Source organism: Dasypus novemcinctus, chromosome 7, assembly GCF_030445035.2.
Source record: "Dasypus novemcinctus isolate mDasNov1 chromosome 7, mDasNov1.1.hap2, whole genome shotgun sequence".
Taxonomy (NCBI): domain Eukaryota; kingdom Metazoa; phylum Chordata; class Mammalia; order Cingulata; family Dasypodidae; genus Dasypus; species Dasypus novemcinctus.
In genome coordinates, this window is record NC_080679.1 from 66033945 (window position 1) to 66050506 (window position 16562).

At 41.0% G+C, this 16562-nt stretch overlaps 1 protein-coding gene across 1 annotated transcript; it reads left to right on the forward strand.

The window, feature by feature from the left end:
• Window positions 1-1422: 1422 nt before the first annotated feature.
• Window positions 1423-5730, forward strand: NEUROD1 (neuronal differentiation 1). The gene is made up of 2 exons (XM_004476876.5): window positions 1423-1631; window positions 3219-5730. The coding sequence occupies exon 2, from the start codon at window positions 3230-3232 to the stop codon at window positions 4298-4300; it is 1071 nt and encodes a 356-aa protein (XP_004476933.1). The 5' UTR covers window positions 1423-1631; window positions 3219-3229; the 3' UTR covers window positions 4301-5730.
• Window positions 5731-16562: the final 10832 nt, after the last annotated feature.

Here is a 16562-nt window from a genome sequence, read left to right on the forward strand (position 1 = left end):
GACGAATTCAATGCAAAGGGCTACCGGTCTGGGAGGGTTAAAGGGTCCGTTAACGGAGAATTAGAGAAAAAGTGGACACAGAGGAGATAAGGTCAACTTAAAAAAAAAAAAGTAACATTCAGGAACATGTCGGTGGGAAAGAGTGACTAAAGAATTGCTATTTAGCACAAATATGGCTCAATCAGCACTGGTTCGGAAGCTCTGTGGTGGTTGCATAATCCTCAAGGTGATGGCTGCGTCAACCCGGAGGCTTTGGAATTTGGAAAAGTTGCGGCGTCAGTCCTTCCGGGATTGTGCTCATGACTTTTCTAGAAATAAGATAGAAAAGACCTGTTCGTCACGGGCCCATTGCTAGGGTCCAGATTTGGGATCAAACACCGTAGCGGCTGGGGCACACCAGTCAGGGAGTCAGAGACGTCTCCTGGGACTCGCTGGGTGAGCACACTCTTCTTCGCAGCTATCCAGTAGCTTTGGTTAAAAAGGCAGAATCCAAGGATCAGAGAGGCCCCTAAGTCCCACGGAAGAGAGTGGAGGCTGATGAAGCCAAGGCCTGCGCACACATACTGGATAGCTCTGGGAGAAGAGCTTCTGCGGGTATAGAGAGAGGATCAACTTTGTGAGGGGTTTCCAGGGACAGGGATACCTGAGGGTCAGCGCCCAAGAGGTTGTATGTATGATTGCGGAGAGCGACAGGTATAAAACTTCTATGTTAGAGAGGCCTAGGGTTGGTGATCCGGTTCAGGAAGGTAGGGGACTAGTTTCAAAGCTACGTTTGGAGATGAAACCGCTTTTACATGGCGTACATGCTGCTTGGAGGGCGCCGGTGGAGATTAGGAGAAGCCACCCTTTGACATTAGCGAGCAAAGCATCTGCCAAGGGGAAGAAGCCAAGAGATGGGCAACTCAGAGAGGGCAGAGAGTCATAATACCAGGGAGGCCAGTGCCAGGGCGAGGGGTCGGAGGGGCCCGTGCGTCACTGCGAGCCTCAGTTTCCCCGGTTCTGCCCTTTTCACTTTTGCCCTACTTCCCTCCCCAACGGCGGGCCCCTAACTCTGATCTAACTAGAGTCGTCAGCTCCCCGCTCCCTTCCCTCGAATCTCCCCTCCCCCACTACTCCCCTCCCTTCTGCCGCTTGAAAGGGTTAATATCTCCTGCGGGTAAAAACAGGTCCGCAGAGTCTCTAACTGGCGACAGATGGGCCACTTTCTTCTGGCCACAAAGGGGCCGGAATGGAGCGCTCCGCGGCATACAAATGGGCAGGTCACGTGGCTCCCGGCTCTTGGCTGGACTAGGAAGACCATATGGCGCATGCCGGGGAGGAAGGAGAAGGGGCGGGGGTAAGGGTGGGGGGTGGAAGGGAGCGGGAGCCGGAGGAGGGCGGGAGAGGCGCTGGCTGACTGGGAGGGCGGAGAGGGAGCGCTCAGCTTTGGACGCGTGCGCAGAGGCTTGGTGCAGGGACCAGTTCTCAGCTCTTCAATCTGCCCCGCCTGTGCTCAGCATCACCAACTCCACTATATAACCTGAGCGCCCGCGCAACTAGGACACCACGAACTCTCCCCACGCTTAAGGCTCGACGTCCGGAGGCCCAGGGTTATGAGACCATCACTGCTCAGGACACACTAACAACCACAGGTAATTACGATCCTTTCATTTTTGCTCGAGAATGAAAGCAATAATTGAAGACCCAATGTATCTACATATTGTGTGTGTGTGTGTGTGTGTGTGCATGCGCGCTCGTTGGCATACTTATCCCTCCCTATAATCACACACAACCTAGTACACATATTGGCTCGCAGCACTCGTGCCCCACAGCAGGTTTTCTAATTTCTTTTTCTTTTTCTTTTTTAAGTAAAGGAGCGTATTGGATTTTTAAAATGCACAGTAACTATGATTGTTTGGGGGTGATTTTAAAGTCCTAAAGGCAAATAAGTACTTCAGTTCCTCACTTCTTCCAGTGTGTGGGGGGGTGGGGGTGGGGGAGCTCCTGTTACCAACCTTATTTTGTGTACATATTTTATGCACATTGAGAGTGCCAGGTTAGTTTACAGAAAATGAAAGGGACGTGGATACCTGGAGTACACACATCCTGGAGGAATAAACCTGGTTCTGAGAAAGTTTAATTGAGAGGGGGGAAAAGCGGAGTAAGGAAAGGATGACCCACGCCTACTACCTGTTACAGCTCCACAGGCAGTCAAGTCCACGGCAGCCGCGACTGGAGCCAGAAATTCAGTTGTTTCACTAAAAGGCTTTTTACTTTCCCTATTAGAAGCAGCAACTTGGCCATTGCTAACCGCTGACCGTTATAATTATTCAATCTTTTAAAGGCAGATTTGTGGCGAACTTTGAAAAGCCCCAATAAAGAGCGGGCAGCCCTTTCAATGGGCTGTTTATTAGAGAGGAGCGGTCGGCACCTGATCCCCGGCGCGTGGGAGAGCGCTCTATGCCGTGCACCCCGCCCCCAGCCCATGAACCGAGCGCTTTTGTACAAGGTGAAAATTCAGCTGAGGGCGAGGGGTAGGAGGCGAGAAAAGAAAGGCAAGGGAAGGATGGAAGAGCCCTGCCCATTTTGTTGACAAATGTTCCATCAGTAGCGAAACAATTTAGTGGAAACTACCTTTCCTCCTCCAAGCATTTACTCTTCAATCTTCGGTTGGTATAATCTTCTTAAAAATCACTGCCAGGGTTAGTAAACTACGTATTGGCTCTTCAGCTTAAATCGCTCAGTACCGAGGAGCCTGGACAGAGATGGGAATAGAATGTGCTATTTTCAAACTCCTCATTTTTATGGAGTTGTGTGTGACTTTGGACCCGTGCAGATTAAACATCAAGTCGCTGAAATGTGCACTCATTTTCACACACATCATTCTGCTGGGTAATCACCATAAACACATTTAAGTTAATCACTAGGAAACATATACACATGCGTGAGTGTACACATACATATGTTATTCACCAATCCCGCCCGGCTCCCCCTAGGCCCCCCCGCCCTCCGAGACGGGTCCTCTCTCCTACGTACCAACCGGGCACACACACGACAGTATAAAACCCTGCATTAAACTTTTAAAAAGAGGGTATCAATTTTGTAATGAAACAGTCCTTCTGTCCCACATGCATTTGTGCGGAGTTCGAGAGTGAAGGCATATTTTGCTTTTGAATGCAGTGGTTTGTGTGTGTGTGTGTTTCCTTTTCTTTCTGTTTCCCTCTCGCCCCTGCATGTAGGAAACGGAAACATGACAAAATCGTACAGCGAGCGTGGGCTGATGGGTGAGCCTCAGCCGCAGGGCCCTCCAAGTTGGACAGACGAGTGTCTCAGTTCTCAGGACGAGGAACATGAAGCAGACAAGAAGGAGGACGACCTAGAAGCCATGAATGCGGAGGAGGACTCACTGAGGAACGGGGGAGAGGAGGAGGACGAAGACGAGGACCTAGAAGAGGAGGAAGAAGAGGAAGAGGAAGACGATGATCAAAAGCCCAAGAGACGCGGCCCCAAAAAGAAAAAAATGACCAAGGCGCGCCTGGAGCGTTTTAAACTCAGGCGCATGAAAGCCAACGCCCGGGAGCGGAACCGCATGCATGGACTGAACGCTGCTTTGGACAACCTGCGCAAGGTGGTACCCTGCTACTCCAAGACTCAGAAGCTGTCCAAAATCGAGACGCTGCGCTTGGCCAAGAACTACATCTGGGCTCTGTCTGAGATTCTGCGTTCCGGCAAAAGCCCGGATCTGGTCTCCTTCGTTCAGACGCTCTGCAAGGGCTTATCCCAGCCCACTACTAACCTTGTTGCGGGCTGCCTGCAGCTCAACCCTCGGACTTTTCTGCCGGAGCAGAACCAGGACATGCCCCCGCACCTGCCGACGGCCAGCGCTTCCTTCCCCGTGCACCCCTACGCTTACCAGTCGCCGGGGTTGCCCAGCCCGCCTTACGGCACCATGGACAGCTCCCACGTCTTCCATGTCAAGCCTCCGCCGCACGCCTACAGCGCCGCGCTGGAGCCTTTCTTCGAAAGCCCCCTGACTGATTGCACCAGCCCTTCCTTTGACGGACCCCTCAGCCCACCGCTCAGCATCAATGGCAACTTCTCTTTCAAACATGAACCGGCTGCCGAATTTGAGAAAAATTATGCTTTTACCATGCACTATCCTGCAGCGACCCTGGCAGGGTCCCAAAGCCACGGATCAATCTTCTCCGGCGCCCCTGCCCCTCGCTGCGAGATCCCTATAGACAATATTATGTCCTTCGATAGCCATTCACATCATGAGCGAGTCATGAGTGCCCAGCTCAATGCCATCTTTCACGATTAACTCCTCGGCAGACGCACGTCAGTTTCACCATCCCTGGGAAACGAACCCACTGTGCTTACAATGACTGTCGTGTTTACAAAAGGCAGCCCTTTGGGTACTACTGCTGCAAAGCGCAAATACTCCAAGCTTCGAGTGATATATGTATTTATTGTCGTTACTGCCTTTGGAAGAAACAGGGGATCAAAGTTCCTGTTCACCTTGTGTATTATTTTCTATAGCTCTTCTATTTTAAAAATAATAATACTACAGTGAAAAAAAAACTGCACCACAAATTTGGTGTGGCTGTATTCAGATCGTATTAATTACCTGATCGGGATAACAAAATCACAAGCAATAATTAGGATCTATGCAATTTTTAAACTAGAAATGGGCCAATTAAATATATATAAATATATATTTTTCAACCAGCATTTTACTACTTGTTACCTTTCCCATGCTGAATTATTTTGTTGTGATTTTGTACAGAATTTTTAATGACTTTTTATAACGTGGATTTCCTATTTTAAAACCATGCAGCTTCATCAATTTTTATACATATCAGAAAAGTAGAATTATATCTAATTTATACAAAATAATTTAACTAATTTAAACCAGCAGAAAAGTGCTTAGAAAGTTATTGTGTTGCCTTAGCACTTCTTTCCTCTCTAATTGTAAAAAATAAATTGCACAATTTGAGCAATCCATTTCACTTTAAAATCTTTCTCTCCTTAAAATAAAAACCAGATTCATTAGAGGATGAAAAAAATCAAGAGATTTTTCTTTATCAAAACATATCAATTCAACACACTACTTGCACAAGCTTGTATATACATATTATAAACAAATGCCAACATACCCTTCTTTAAATCAAAAGCTGCTTGACTATCACATACAATTTGCACTGTTTATTTCTAGTCGTTTGCTCCTTTGCATTCCATAATTTTACTGAAAATCTGAAGCTATTGATGTTTCCAGAAAATATAAATGCATGATTTTATACATAGTCACACAAACGGTGGTTTGTCATATATTCATGTAATGAATCTGAGCCTAAATCTAATCAGGTTGTTAATGTTGGGATTTATACCTATCGTAGTCAATTAGTACAGTAGCTTAAATAAATTCAAATCATTTAATTCATAATTAGAACAATAGCTATTGCATGTAAAATGCAGTCCAGAATAAGTGCTGTTTGAAATGTGATGCTGGTACCACTGGAATTGATCTGTACTGTAATCTTGTTGGTAATCCTGTATATTATGGTGTAATGCACAATTTAGAAAACACTCATTCAGTTGCAATAAAATAGTGTTGAAAATCTGTGCAATTGTTGCATTTGTTCTGAAAGTGATTTTTAAAGTGTAAATAATTCTTGGGGAATAGTTGCTTTATTTGCTTAGTTCATAAAATTCTTAACACTATTTGAAGAATAAAATTTTAAAAAGAGTTTACTTTGGCAGACTCTCTCATCTGTTTATCTTGCTCAGGGACTAACCAGCTTTGTGTAGATAATAAAAGCACCTAACTGTTATTTCATGATTTGAAATATATGGTTAGAGAGAAAAGCAGTTGTGTTTCTGTTTTTCTTAGTAATAAGTGGTTTATGTTGCCTGTTTTCTTCTATATCTTTTAAAAGGGGATTTAGTTATTGATTAACATGCAAGACACAAACAAGTGTCCTAGCTTAGTTTGTCAACACATTTTAAAACATATAACAACTTTATTGTTTTCTTAGTGCTCACTTACCTGTACATTTTTCCTGAACTGAACAGATGTCTATAGCAAATCAGTACTGTCCTAAAGAGAAAATCAGTACTTTTAGAAAATACCAAGGGCAAATGGCTTAACTAGTTTAAAGAACCCAAGAAGAAGTGGCATATTTTAATTGTTCTAATCACCTCTTGTGATGATTTAAATCATTTTTCCAGGAAAAAAGAAGGGAATGAGTTATTTGATTCAAGAACAAATTATTTGTGCTATAATTTATTTTAGTAAGATATAATTGCTTCCTCTCCCCCTTTGGGACACTATTTTGTTTCTTCATAAATTCAAGCCCACTGGAAAAAACTGACAGATGATTCTGTCGTTTTCAAGTCCAATAAAAAAGTATTTTGGCACTTCCCTTTCCTCTGGATGTATTGACTGACAGGAGTGATTCCTGGGGAATAACATTTTGGCACTTGTGCTCTGGCTTTACAGTGGTGCTCTGATTACTGTCATTAGTAACTCCATCCTCTGATTCGGATGCCACATTGGATGACTATCCCCCTTCCCAAGCTTGTTCCTTTAATCTCCTTCTCATTGGTGATTTAGGGGTTCCAGAAAGCTGACCTCATTTAGCAAGCTGCTCCAGAAAAATGTGAGTAATCTAATGGACGGGAACAATTAGCCATACTAATAGCATTGCCAAAGGGGCTGCGTCAAGCTGTGAGAGTAGCAGTTAGGAATATTTTAACATAAAAAATGTTTGAGTGCAATTTAAAATATATCATTTTAACATGTTTTCCATCAGCCTTCATCACATGAGAGAAATACTTTTAAATTAGTCCAACTTTATCCAAAATGCAGCAATCACATTCCAATTGAATCAGAGTTGTTATTTGGGAATCAAGCTGTTGCTTCCTATATCTGGAATTGCTCTCACTGTTCGTACTGTAAGAGACATAATAATGATATAATATTTGAACACTGCCAGTCTTACAGCCTAAGAGACTATGAAGTGAACATTCAGATTTGATCTGATCTCATCCATTCAGTAGCTCAATATCACTGTAGTTAAAAATAGACATCTTTATATAAACTTAAAACTGTTGCTGTAGTGAACTGAAGAAATAAAAACAGAATAACACTTCAAGAATCCCATATTTTAAAACAGTATGCAGGGAAATATATACTGTGGACATTTTCATAAGGTAGAAATGAAGACTGTAAAATTAAGTTTCTATTCCCCCCTCCCCCCCCCCCCCATTTTGCCTATGTGGCTTCATTCTAAAGCATAAGGATTCTTTCAGTCCGTCAAGGAGTAACTCACATGCCACCATCTTTTATTCAAAGGCAGGCACAGATGTTCCTTCTGCAGGGGAGGTTTTAATTTATGAAAATGATATTGTTTATGCATGAATGAACTGAATGCACTCTGCATAACACGCAGTACTTCCATCTGATCAGAGAAATACCACAGAATCAGTGCCAATGTCAGAAACATATTCTACAAATTTACTCACTTAAATGTTTAATGAATATTTGGAAGGCATTTTCAAACCACAAGAAACCTTTTCAATTATCTTCTTTTCTGTTATGAATTGCTACACATAGTTAAAAGAAACTCTTACAATTATTACAATTGACTAATACCTCTATCTAGATGATAAGTAAAGAAAAAACGAAAGCCAATCAAAAAGAAGAAAAACTGGTAACTTTGGTTGCATTGCATTGGGAAAAGTTAGAGTTTTCTTGCACAGGGCTTGCTAGGAAAAATATTAATGTTCTGTGTGCTTCCTTCTTCTTGAGCAATAACTCTTCTTTATCAAATAAGATGCTGTAGAACAACTTAATGCAAAATACTCTATACAGTTATTTTCTGGAAAAGGTGGTAGTTGAAAAAGCAGCAGACAATTTCATAGTCACAGCTTAAATTTGGCTAAATTATTTGCCTAGTGCATCATTTCTTCTATATAAGAACACTCTATATAATTTAGATTTCATTTATTTCATCAATTGCATGTATACACCATGATCTATCTACCTTTAATCCTTGGAAAGATCATTAAATGCAAATTAAAATGGAAGATTATAATGTCATGAGAATATTCTACTAATTTTAGGTTTACAATATGATACAGTAAGATAACATTGAAAGAAATTATGTGTTCTCATTTACTAATCTTAAAAACTTTTCTATATTTTACATTTGAAAGTCTACATATTCTTACAAAATTAATGCAATTCTCAAAGAAGCTTGCAATTAGGAAAATGATATATGGATCATTAGCTAACAGTTTGAACCAAGCTGCTTTAGTTCTATAATTAAACAAGAGATTTAAAATGAAAATACCTATTAAACAATTAATAAAACTAGGGTTTGAAACAAAGGCTGGTTTTGTCCTAATCGGAATAATGAAATAAAACTATTTCTTATATTACATGAAACCCCCCTTTCCTTCTCCCTCAATCACCACTTCTTTCCTGAAAACTATCTAAATAAAATCTTTAATTCCAATGTCTGCTAAGGAATAAAAGAGCCAATGCAACATCTTGTGGAACACCAGGACTGAGAACTCTTGTTGTTACCATTGCAAAGAGGCGTTCTGGCGTCAGATGCAGGGATTTGTATGGTGGCATAATCACTGGCTCCTGGCCAAGCATTATGTTTCAGAGGACACTATTGTCAAGAGCCATTCAACTGGAAATCTGCACTGTATGCACTCAAAAGTTGAGATCATCTGCCTTCCTATGTCAGGAAGAATTCTGTACTGGCAATTGACTCACAGACTCTCTTTACACACACTAACACTTGGTTCAGTGGCTCTGATGGAATTAACCATGTAGCCAAACTAGTGGTATTAACAAGGCCATATAGGCTCTGGGGACTTCTGTTTAATTTGTTAATTAAAAAAATACCTTTAAATGGAGAGTATTATGTTAATGCTGGACTAGATCTTCAGTTACATTAAATGTGGATTTTGTCATCTAAACATCATTGTGCTATTTGTCCAGCTAATTCAGATGTGGATGGGATAGTGGCAGGAACCATCTTCACAGATGTGCAGGCATGAAACAATACAAAGGCATGAATCTGATTGTGAAATGACATGTCCAGAATATGTTGAACCCAGCATATATGAGAGATAAGAGATAACTAGCATATGAGATAACTTGGTATCTTATTTTAACAAGATTAGCAGCCAGGCCTGCTTCAGCCTTTGATGTCTTAAGGAGAGAGCAAATAAGACTGCCTTACTGTCAGCGCCAAGTTCTTTTCATTCATTCACATCTTTCGCCATCAAATCCACTTTCTGCCTTATTTTACAGATGGGGAAACTGCAGGAAGCTGGGATACCTAGATATTTGCACTGCTGGCTTCCTTTCCTGATTCACATTCTAGGTCAAATGTTACTTTCTCTAATGTCTTTCCCAACCCCCATCTAAAGTATCAACATTCTTCAACCCCACCAAATCGCTATTATATTGCCCCTCCCTTTTGTCAGAGCAGTTATTGCTATCTAATTTTTATCTTGCTTCTTGTTCAGTTTTTAAAAATCGTCTCTCTCCTAGAGTAGAATGGGGGCTTTTTAAGAATAAGAACCTTGTTTGCTGCTATTTCTCCAGTGTTTAAAAGACCTAGGAGACCCTCAATAAATATTTAACTCTCCAAGAGACTCAGACCTCACCAATTTGATGCTAAAGTCCATTGTCTTAATCACTATACTGAAAATCAGTTCAGTTGAGAATGGAGAGGACCTCCACTGGTTTTCAGCATTATGAAAGTTAAAAGTATTAATCTTATAAAAAAGAAACAAATAAAACTATTTCCTTTTGTTACTGCATGGCAACAAATTTTACCTCTCTTTCAAGGATGAGTAAATTTGAAATATCAATCATCTTTCCTTTTAATTGTTATCATTTGGTTAAATATGAACTGGAATTGGACTAAAAGAAGAATATTACAGGCTTTCCAGACCATGCCATGTATTTATACACATATATATTTTTTACCTTCAGGCAGAACTCTTGAATATATTCTACTATTTCCTTTCTATTCATCATTGTTTCAGCAATTGTTCCTATTCTATTTTTCTATTTTTAGCATTACCCAAATAGTCCCAAACTTTCTTATCATAAATGAAGATTTTGGATTACAGTAGATCAGAGATAGATTCCAACAGAATCTACCTACAACCACTTTGTATTCCAGTAATGAAGTTAAATAGCATTCAACAACAACAACAACAAAAAAAGTTAGGCCACCTTTAGGAAATGAAAGCACAGAAATAGAAAACCAGAATTTCAAAGATGTTACTTTATAGTCACATGTATACGGTTAATAAATTAGTTATTTGTTAAATTTGTCTTCCTTAAAAGTGTCCTTTAGAATAGAAAAGGGGTAAGTTTATGAGGAATGTGATCCTCTGCATCAGTTCAGCAGAATTTAAAGAAGAACATAGAGTTACCACTTTCAACATACCAGGTATTCACTTCAGCACTATCCACAAATTATTATGAGAAGTGTCGATGGAATAGAAATTTTAGCAGCATCAGTATTCATGGAGGGTGATCTAGCGCAAAATCACAGAAAACTGAGGAATAACAAAGATACTTTATAATAATCTTATTTATACATTCTATGTGCTATTGGTTGAGATAAATGCTGAATTGCCCTAACCTCTAATTTCTACTTTAAAATGTCCTCTCTATAAACTTGGCATGTCAATAATATTTCTCTAGTGTTCTCTCTCAATGATGTCAGTTAAGAGATCGTTACTTTCTGTGACGTCAATGAAGGGGTGTTGTGCTGCTCAGGAGAACTGTTAATTCCTTAGAGCTGATGCTGCTAATAACTGGAAGCCTTGTCTACTCATAGCAGGGAATTATAAATTTATAATCTGTGGTAGTTTGCAGGTAAATGACTATATAATGTCCACATGAAAGGATAGAAATGAATAGAGAGTAATTCTAAAAAGAAGCCTTGGGGTGACATCACTTATCATTGTTATTCAGGTAACTGAATAATCTTTATTCCAGCCAATGACTAAATACACCTTTGAGATAACAGTAATAACTGTTACAACCAGAATCTAAGTAGGGATGTTTATTGCAATGCTTCTTTACTGTGTGAATTTCTTAGTTAATAGATATAATCTGAAGACAATATTCTTGGATAAAAACCTTTTTTTTAAGATTTATTTTTTATTTAGTTTTCTCCCCTTCCCCCAACCCCCCTGCCTGCTTTCTGTGTGTTCTTCTGTGTCCGCCTGCATTCTTGTCAGCAGCACCGGGAATCTGTGTCTCTTCTAGTTGCATCATCTTCCTGCGTCAGCTCTCCTTGGGTGTGGTGCCACTCCTGAGCAGGCTACACTTTTTTTCACACAGGGCAGCTCTCCATGCAGGGTGCACTCCTTGTGTGTGGGACTCCCCTATGCAGGGGACACCCCGCCTGGCACGACAGGGCACTTCTTGCACGCATCAGCAGTGTGCGTGGGCCAGCTCACCACACAGGTCAGGAGACCCTGGGTTTGAACCCTGGACCTTCCATAAAGTATGGGGATGCTCTATCAGTTGAGCCACATCTGCTTCCCAATAAAGAAGCTCTTTTAATATTTCTTTGACTATGACTAGCATATTAGAAATGTTAAGCAAAGAGAAATTTTACTTACCAAAGTTTTATTTTTGTCTAATTAATGGTGAATTTACTTATATTGTAAAGGAAAAATATCGTGAATAATTTATAAATATTCTAAAGTCTATGATAAATTAGCATGTTAAATATACATAAATATGTGAGTTCATTTAAAGTCTTCTGAAAACATCACCATGAACTTTTGATGATACAACATATAACTTATACCATATTTTAGTATCAATTTCAATATTTGACCAAGGTGACAATTAATACCTATATATTTTTCTAAAGATTTTATTTATTTGTTTCTTCCTCCCCCCTCATTGTTTATGCTTGCTGATCTGAGTAAAGACTCAGAGGGACATAAAAAATAATAATAAACCTTTATTGTTTTAAACCAATGAATTAAAAAAACACATCGTAAGTCTTCTGTTGACTGATAACTGTTAACTTATTAAGAATAAATGATATTCAAGGAAAGTTTACTGGGACTTCTGGAAAAAATAAACTTGCTCTTTTTAAATGTGAGTATTACCAACAGAAACGTGCACTCTTCCGACAAACGTGGTATGAGGATTAGTCTAGAATGTGGCAGTAATTTGGCTAATTGAAGGAGAGAATTAGAGTTGGATACAGGGACATGCATGGAACTGAGGGTGAAGCTTACACTATAGAAGGCAGAGTGAAGTAAGGCAGATGAGCATTTGAGCTGCTGGATCAAGTCTCTTCAGAAGCCATCACTACCTCTCTACTTAGGTTTTATTTTTTAAATGTCAGTTTGATGTGGGTTTTTATTATTATTTTTTGCCTCAGCTCAGGCAGTGTTACCTGAAACAAGAGAGGTTTTTGTTGTTGCTTGAGCATTTTTTAAGCTGGAAAAACCTTGGATGTAATGAAAATGAAATTGAGTAGAATGTATGATAGGAAGGGGAAGGTGTTGGGAGAGGAAGGTAGATGATCTAGAACATAGGTAAAGGTATTATTCTGGACAGAAAGGATGCTTCTTTCCAGAAACAGGAGGCAGAATAGGGAAAGAGAATTTTAGGGAAAAGGGTAAAATAATAGTGGGAATTATTTTTATCTGGATATTTTATGTAAAATAGAGTCATGTTGATCCTTTAAGAAAGAGGGATTTGAAAGAGAGAACTGAAGGTTTAGAACAGCCTCTTTGGGTATAAGGAGAGGCTATACTAGTGTATTAGCCAAAGGGGTGCTGATGCAAAATACCAGGAATCTGTTGGCTTTTATAAAGGGTATTTATTTGGGATAGAAGCTTACAGTCACAGGGCCAAAAAGTATAAGTTACTTCCCTCACCAAAGTCTGTTGCCACATGTTGGAGTAAGATGGCTGCTGATCTCTGTGAGGGTTCAGCCTTCCTCTTCCTCCTAGGGCTCTGTGGTCCCAGCTCCTTCCAATTTCAGCTGTAGGCTTGCAAAAGGCTTTGTCTCTCTCCCTGGGGCCTGATTCTTTCAGGGCTCAGCTGCTCTGTTCTAGTCTCCACAAGGTCAGCTGTAGACTATTAGGCTCTTCTCTTCCAGGGCCTCTGCCATGTCTATGGAGCCATTTATATTCCTCTGTGTTCACTTCCCAGGGCTCCAGCTCAAAACTCAAACTCTCTTCTTTGCCCTGTTGTTTTCTCTGTGAGTCCCCACCCCCTTGGTGTGTGGGGACTCTACCTCCTACTGATGTGGCTAAATCAAAATTCTAATCATAATTTAGTTAGGTAAAACTGAAACCTCTGAAGTTAATACAATCTAGTACATCAGATGAACAGACCAGTTTACAAACACAATCCAATATCTATTTTTGGAATTCATAAACAATACCAAACTGCTACAGCTAGCATAACAGGGCTGAAAGCTAAGCAAATTCTGGAGATGATACATTGAAGTAGTTTGTAGTAGTCTCAGTTCATACATACCTTTTTGGAGATTTGGACCCAAAGGATATCAGGAATGAAAGAAAGAGAAAAGAGAGAAGGAAACAAAGAGAAAGAAAGAGCAAGAGAAAAAGAACGAGAGAGCTGGGATCAGGGGGTCTGTGAGTAATGACTCCTCAGACAACTTTATTATTTACAAGGGGCTCTTTATATACCCCAGCGTACGTGCCAAGAAGCAGGCATATGTAGCCTACATGCCAATAAGCATAAACACATAGCCTATGTGTCATCAAGCAGCAACACGTATTAACTATCAGCATTACCCATAGTCTAAGGAATTAAAAAAAAATCTTATCTCAAGGTACAAAGTCTAAGTGTTCTATTCACTACAAAAGTTATGTGCTCATCTTTTCTTTCAGCCTTTAATAGCTTTCTCCCATTTGCTGGGAACTCTTAATTACCGTATTCCTTAGGTTGCAAGTGTAGCCATGGAGACAGCACGTCTCTCCTTGAGAGGCCACTGTGCCTCAGTTTCCAACAATACCTGCAGTAATCTTTCAATGGTCCACACTTCAGAGAGGGAACAGTAGATAGTTGCAGGTTTTCCTTACATTTGGGCAAGAGGGATGAAGGTGCTAGTAAGAGAGCAGTTGAAGTTATGTCTGTGCAAGCAGAGGATGAGGCCTTGTGTAGTTTATCTTCAAAGATGACCTGCAACAATTTGGAAGTAACTTGGAAGATAGGAATAGTACCTAATTAACCTGTGGATCTTGCTAAGGTTTTCAGGCAGAATTTGAATCTTCTGATTAGCTTATTTTAGCCACATAAGATAAGATTTTACAAGACAGAGATCAGCAAGCACAATTTGGTGGAGCAATAGAGGGTATAGGCCAGATTCTTTGGCTAACAAAATACTCTAAAAGTAAAAGATGGCCCCAACTCAAAAGTGAAATGCAGGGTGCTGCCTGTTATACATGCTCTCATTGTCCAGCACCAAACAAGGATTTTGTTGTTTACAAGATAAAAGGGCTTCTAAGAATCTTTGGAGTATTATACCACAGTACCCTGATTTGAAGCCCAGTGTTTATATGTGGACTACACAAAGAAGTTCACAAAGCTTCTAAAGTAGTCTTGTCTGTTTATTTTTTTTATTTTTTTATTTTTTAAAGATTTATTTTTATTTATTTAATTCCCCTCCCCTCCCCCGGTTGTCTGTCTTCTGTGTCTTTTTGCTGCGTCTTGTTTCTTTGTCCGCTTCTGTTGTCATCAGCGGCACGGGAAGTGTGGGCGGCGCCATTCCTCGGCAGGCTGCTCCCTCCTTCGCGCTGGGCGGCTCTCCTTATGGGTGCACTCCTTGCGCGTGGGGCTCCCCTACGCGGGGGACACCCCTGTATGGCAGGGCACTCCTTGCGCGCATCAGCACTGCACTTGGGCCAGCTCCATATGGGTCAAGGAGGCCCGGGGCTTGAACCGCGGGCCTCCCATGTGGTAGACGGACGCCCTAACTACTGGGCCAAAGTCCGTTTCTCCTTGTCTGTTTAGACTAAAAGAGCCAGAAACTATTCTAAATTAAGTGACTTCTGGACCCTCAATTTTTATGGGTTGAAAAAAGGCTGAAAAAGCTACGAAGCTACATCTAGGGGCCATTACTTGTTGAAAAAAAGAATGACATAGAGGGCAGGACCAAAAGCTCAGAGTCTGGAAACAAAAACTGCTAATAAAATAATAGAGAACCACTCCCAAGGAGCAGAACTGGGTTTTAGATAAAGAACATTCTCTTTCCCAGAATCTAGGGAACTGGCAACCCCTGCCTACTTGAATTTCAGAATTGCTATGGACCAGTGGTTCTAGGTATTTTGCATTTCCCCACCATTTTGAATGGGATCATCTCTTGAGGTTATCCTTTCCCTGTCATATCATTATATATTGGGTGTATGTGGGTAGATAGCTTATCTTTTAGTTTGCAGATTCCCAAAATAAGACGATATATCTGTCATGGTTCTCCAGAGAAACAGGACCCATAGGACGTGTATGTGTGTTTGTACATAAAACTTCAGTTCTATTCTTAAGGACTTTCAACTACTGGATCAGACCACCCAGATTATGTAGGATAATTTCCTTACTTAAAGTTTACTTATCTTTTTCTCACTTATTTTGCTGCCTTGTGAAGTGATGGGCAAGTCTTGGCCAAGGTCTTTTGTGCTCTGCCTCCAGGACATAGGGCTGTTTCTGGGCAGGGTGTCTTCTACCCCCATCCCCAGCCTACCTGGCCTGCTGGGCCTGATCCTGCATTGGCAGCTGGACACAGAGGGAATCCACCCATACTCCTCCCACTCTGATGTTGTCCTGTCCTGTCAGTCCACCACCAACCAGTTCAAGCTCTTTTTTCTAGGTTGGTACCAGGCTCCTGTCTCCCCCAGTACCTCCCAGGGTCCAGGACCAGGGCATCTGTGTTTGGGGCCACATGTCCCCCAATCTGTGAGGCATTGTGCCTGTCCCACCAAAACCATTAGCCTCTCACCCCTGATTTATGAGTTCCCAAACTGCCCTGAGGAGGGCGAGATCAGACCACAAAGGGCCCATGCCCTCCCCTTCACTGCCACCTCCACCACCTGACTAGCTTTCCAAGGTGAACTCCACAGGCCAGCCCACTTTCTTCATTCATGGCCATGCACCAGCCATATTTTGTACCATTATTAAACACACACACATACACACAAACCAAACACTACAAAATAACTGCATAGCAGGGGTTCTTAACCAGGGGTCCATGAACTTGAATTGAAATTAAAAAATAGATTATTCTTGTGAGGACATGTTGGTGCAGGCATAATATATTTATTAAATACTACACAGCATGGTGTGGACTTAGTAAGGGGTCAGTGGTTTTTACTTGACTGACAAATGTGTCTGTGGAACAAAAACTGTTAAGAACCCCTGCTCCACAGAAACACCTGGATTGTTTTTTTTTAAATTTATTGAAATATGTCACTATACATAAACATACATGAACAATAAGTGTATAATAGTTGTGAACTTACAAAACATATGTAGCATCAAACAA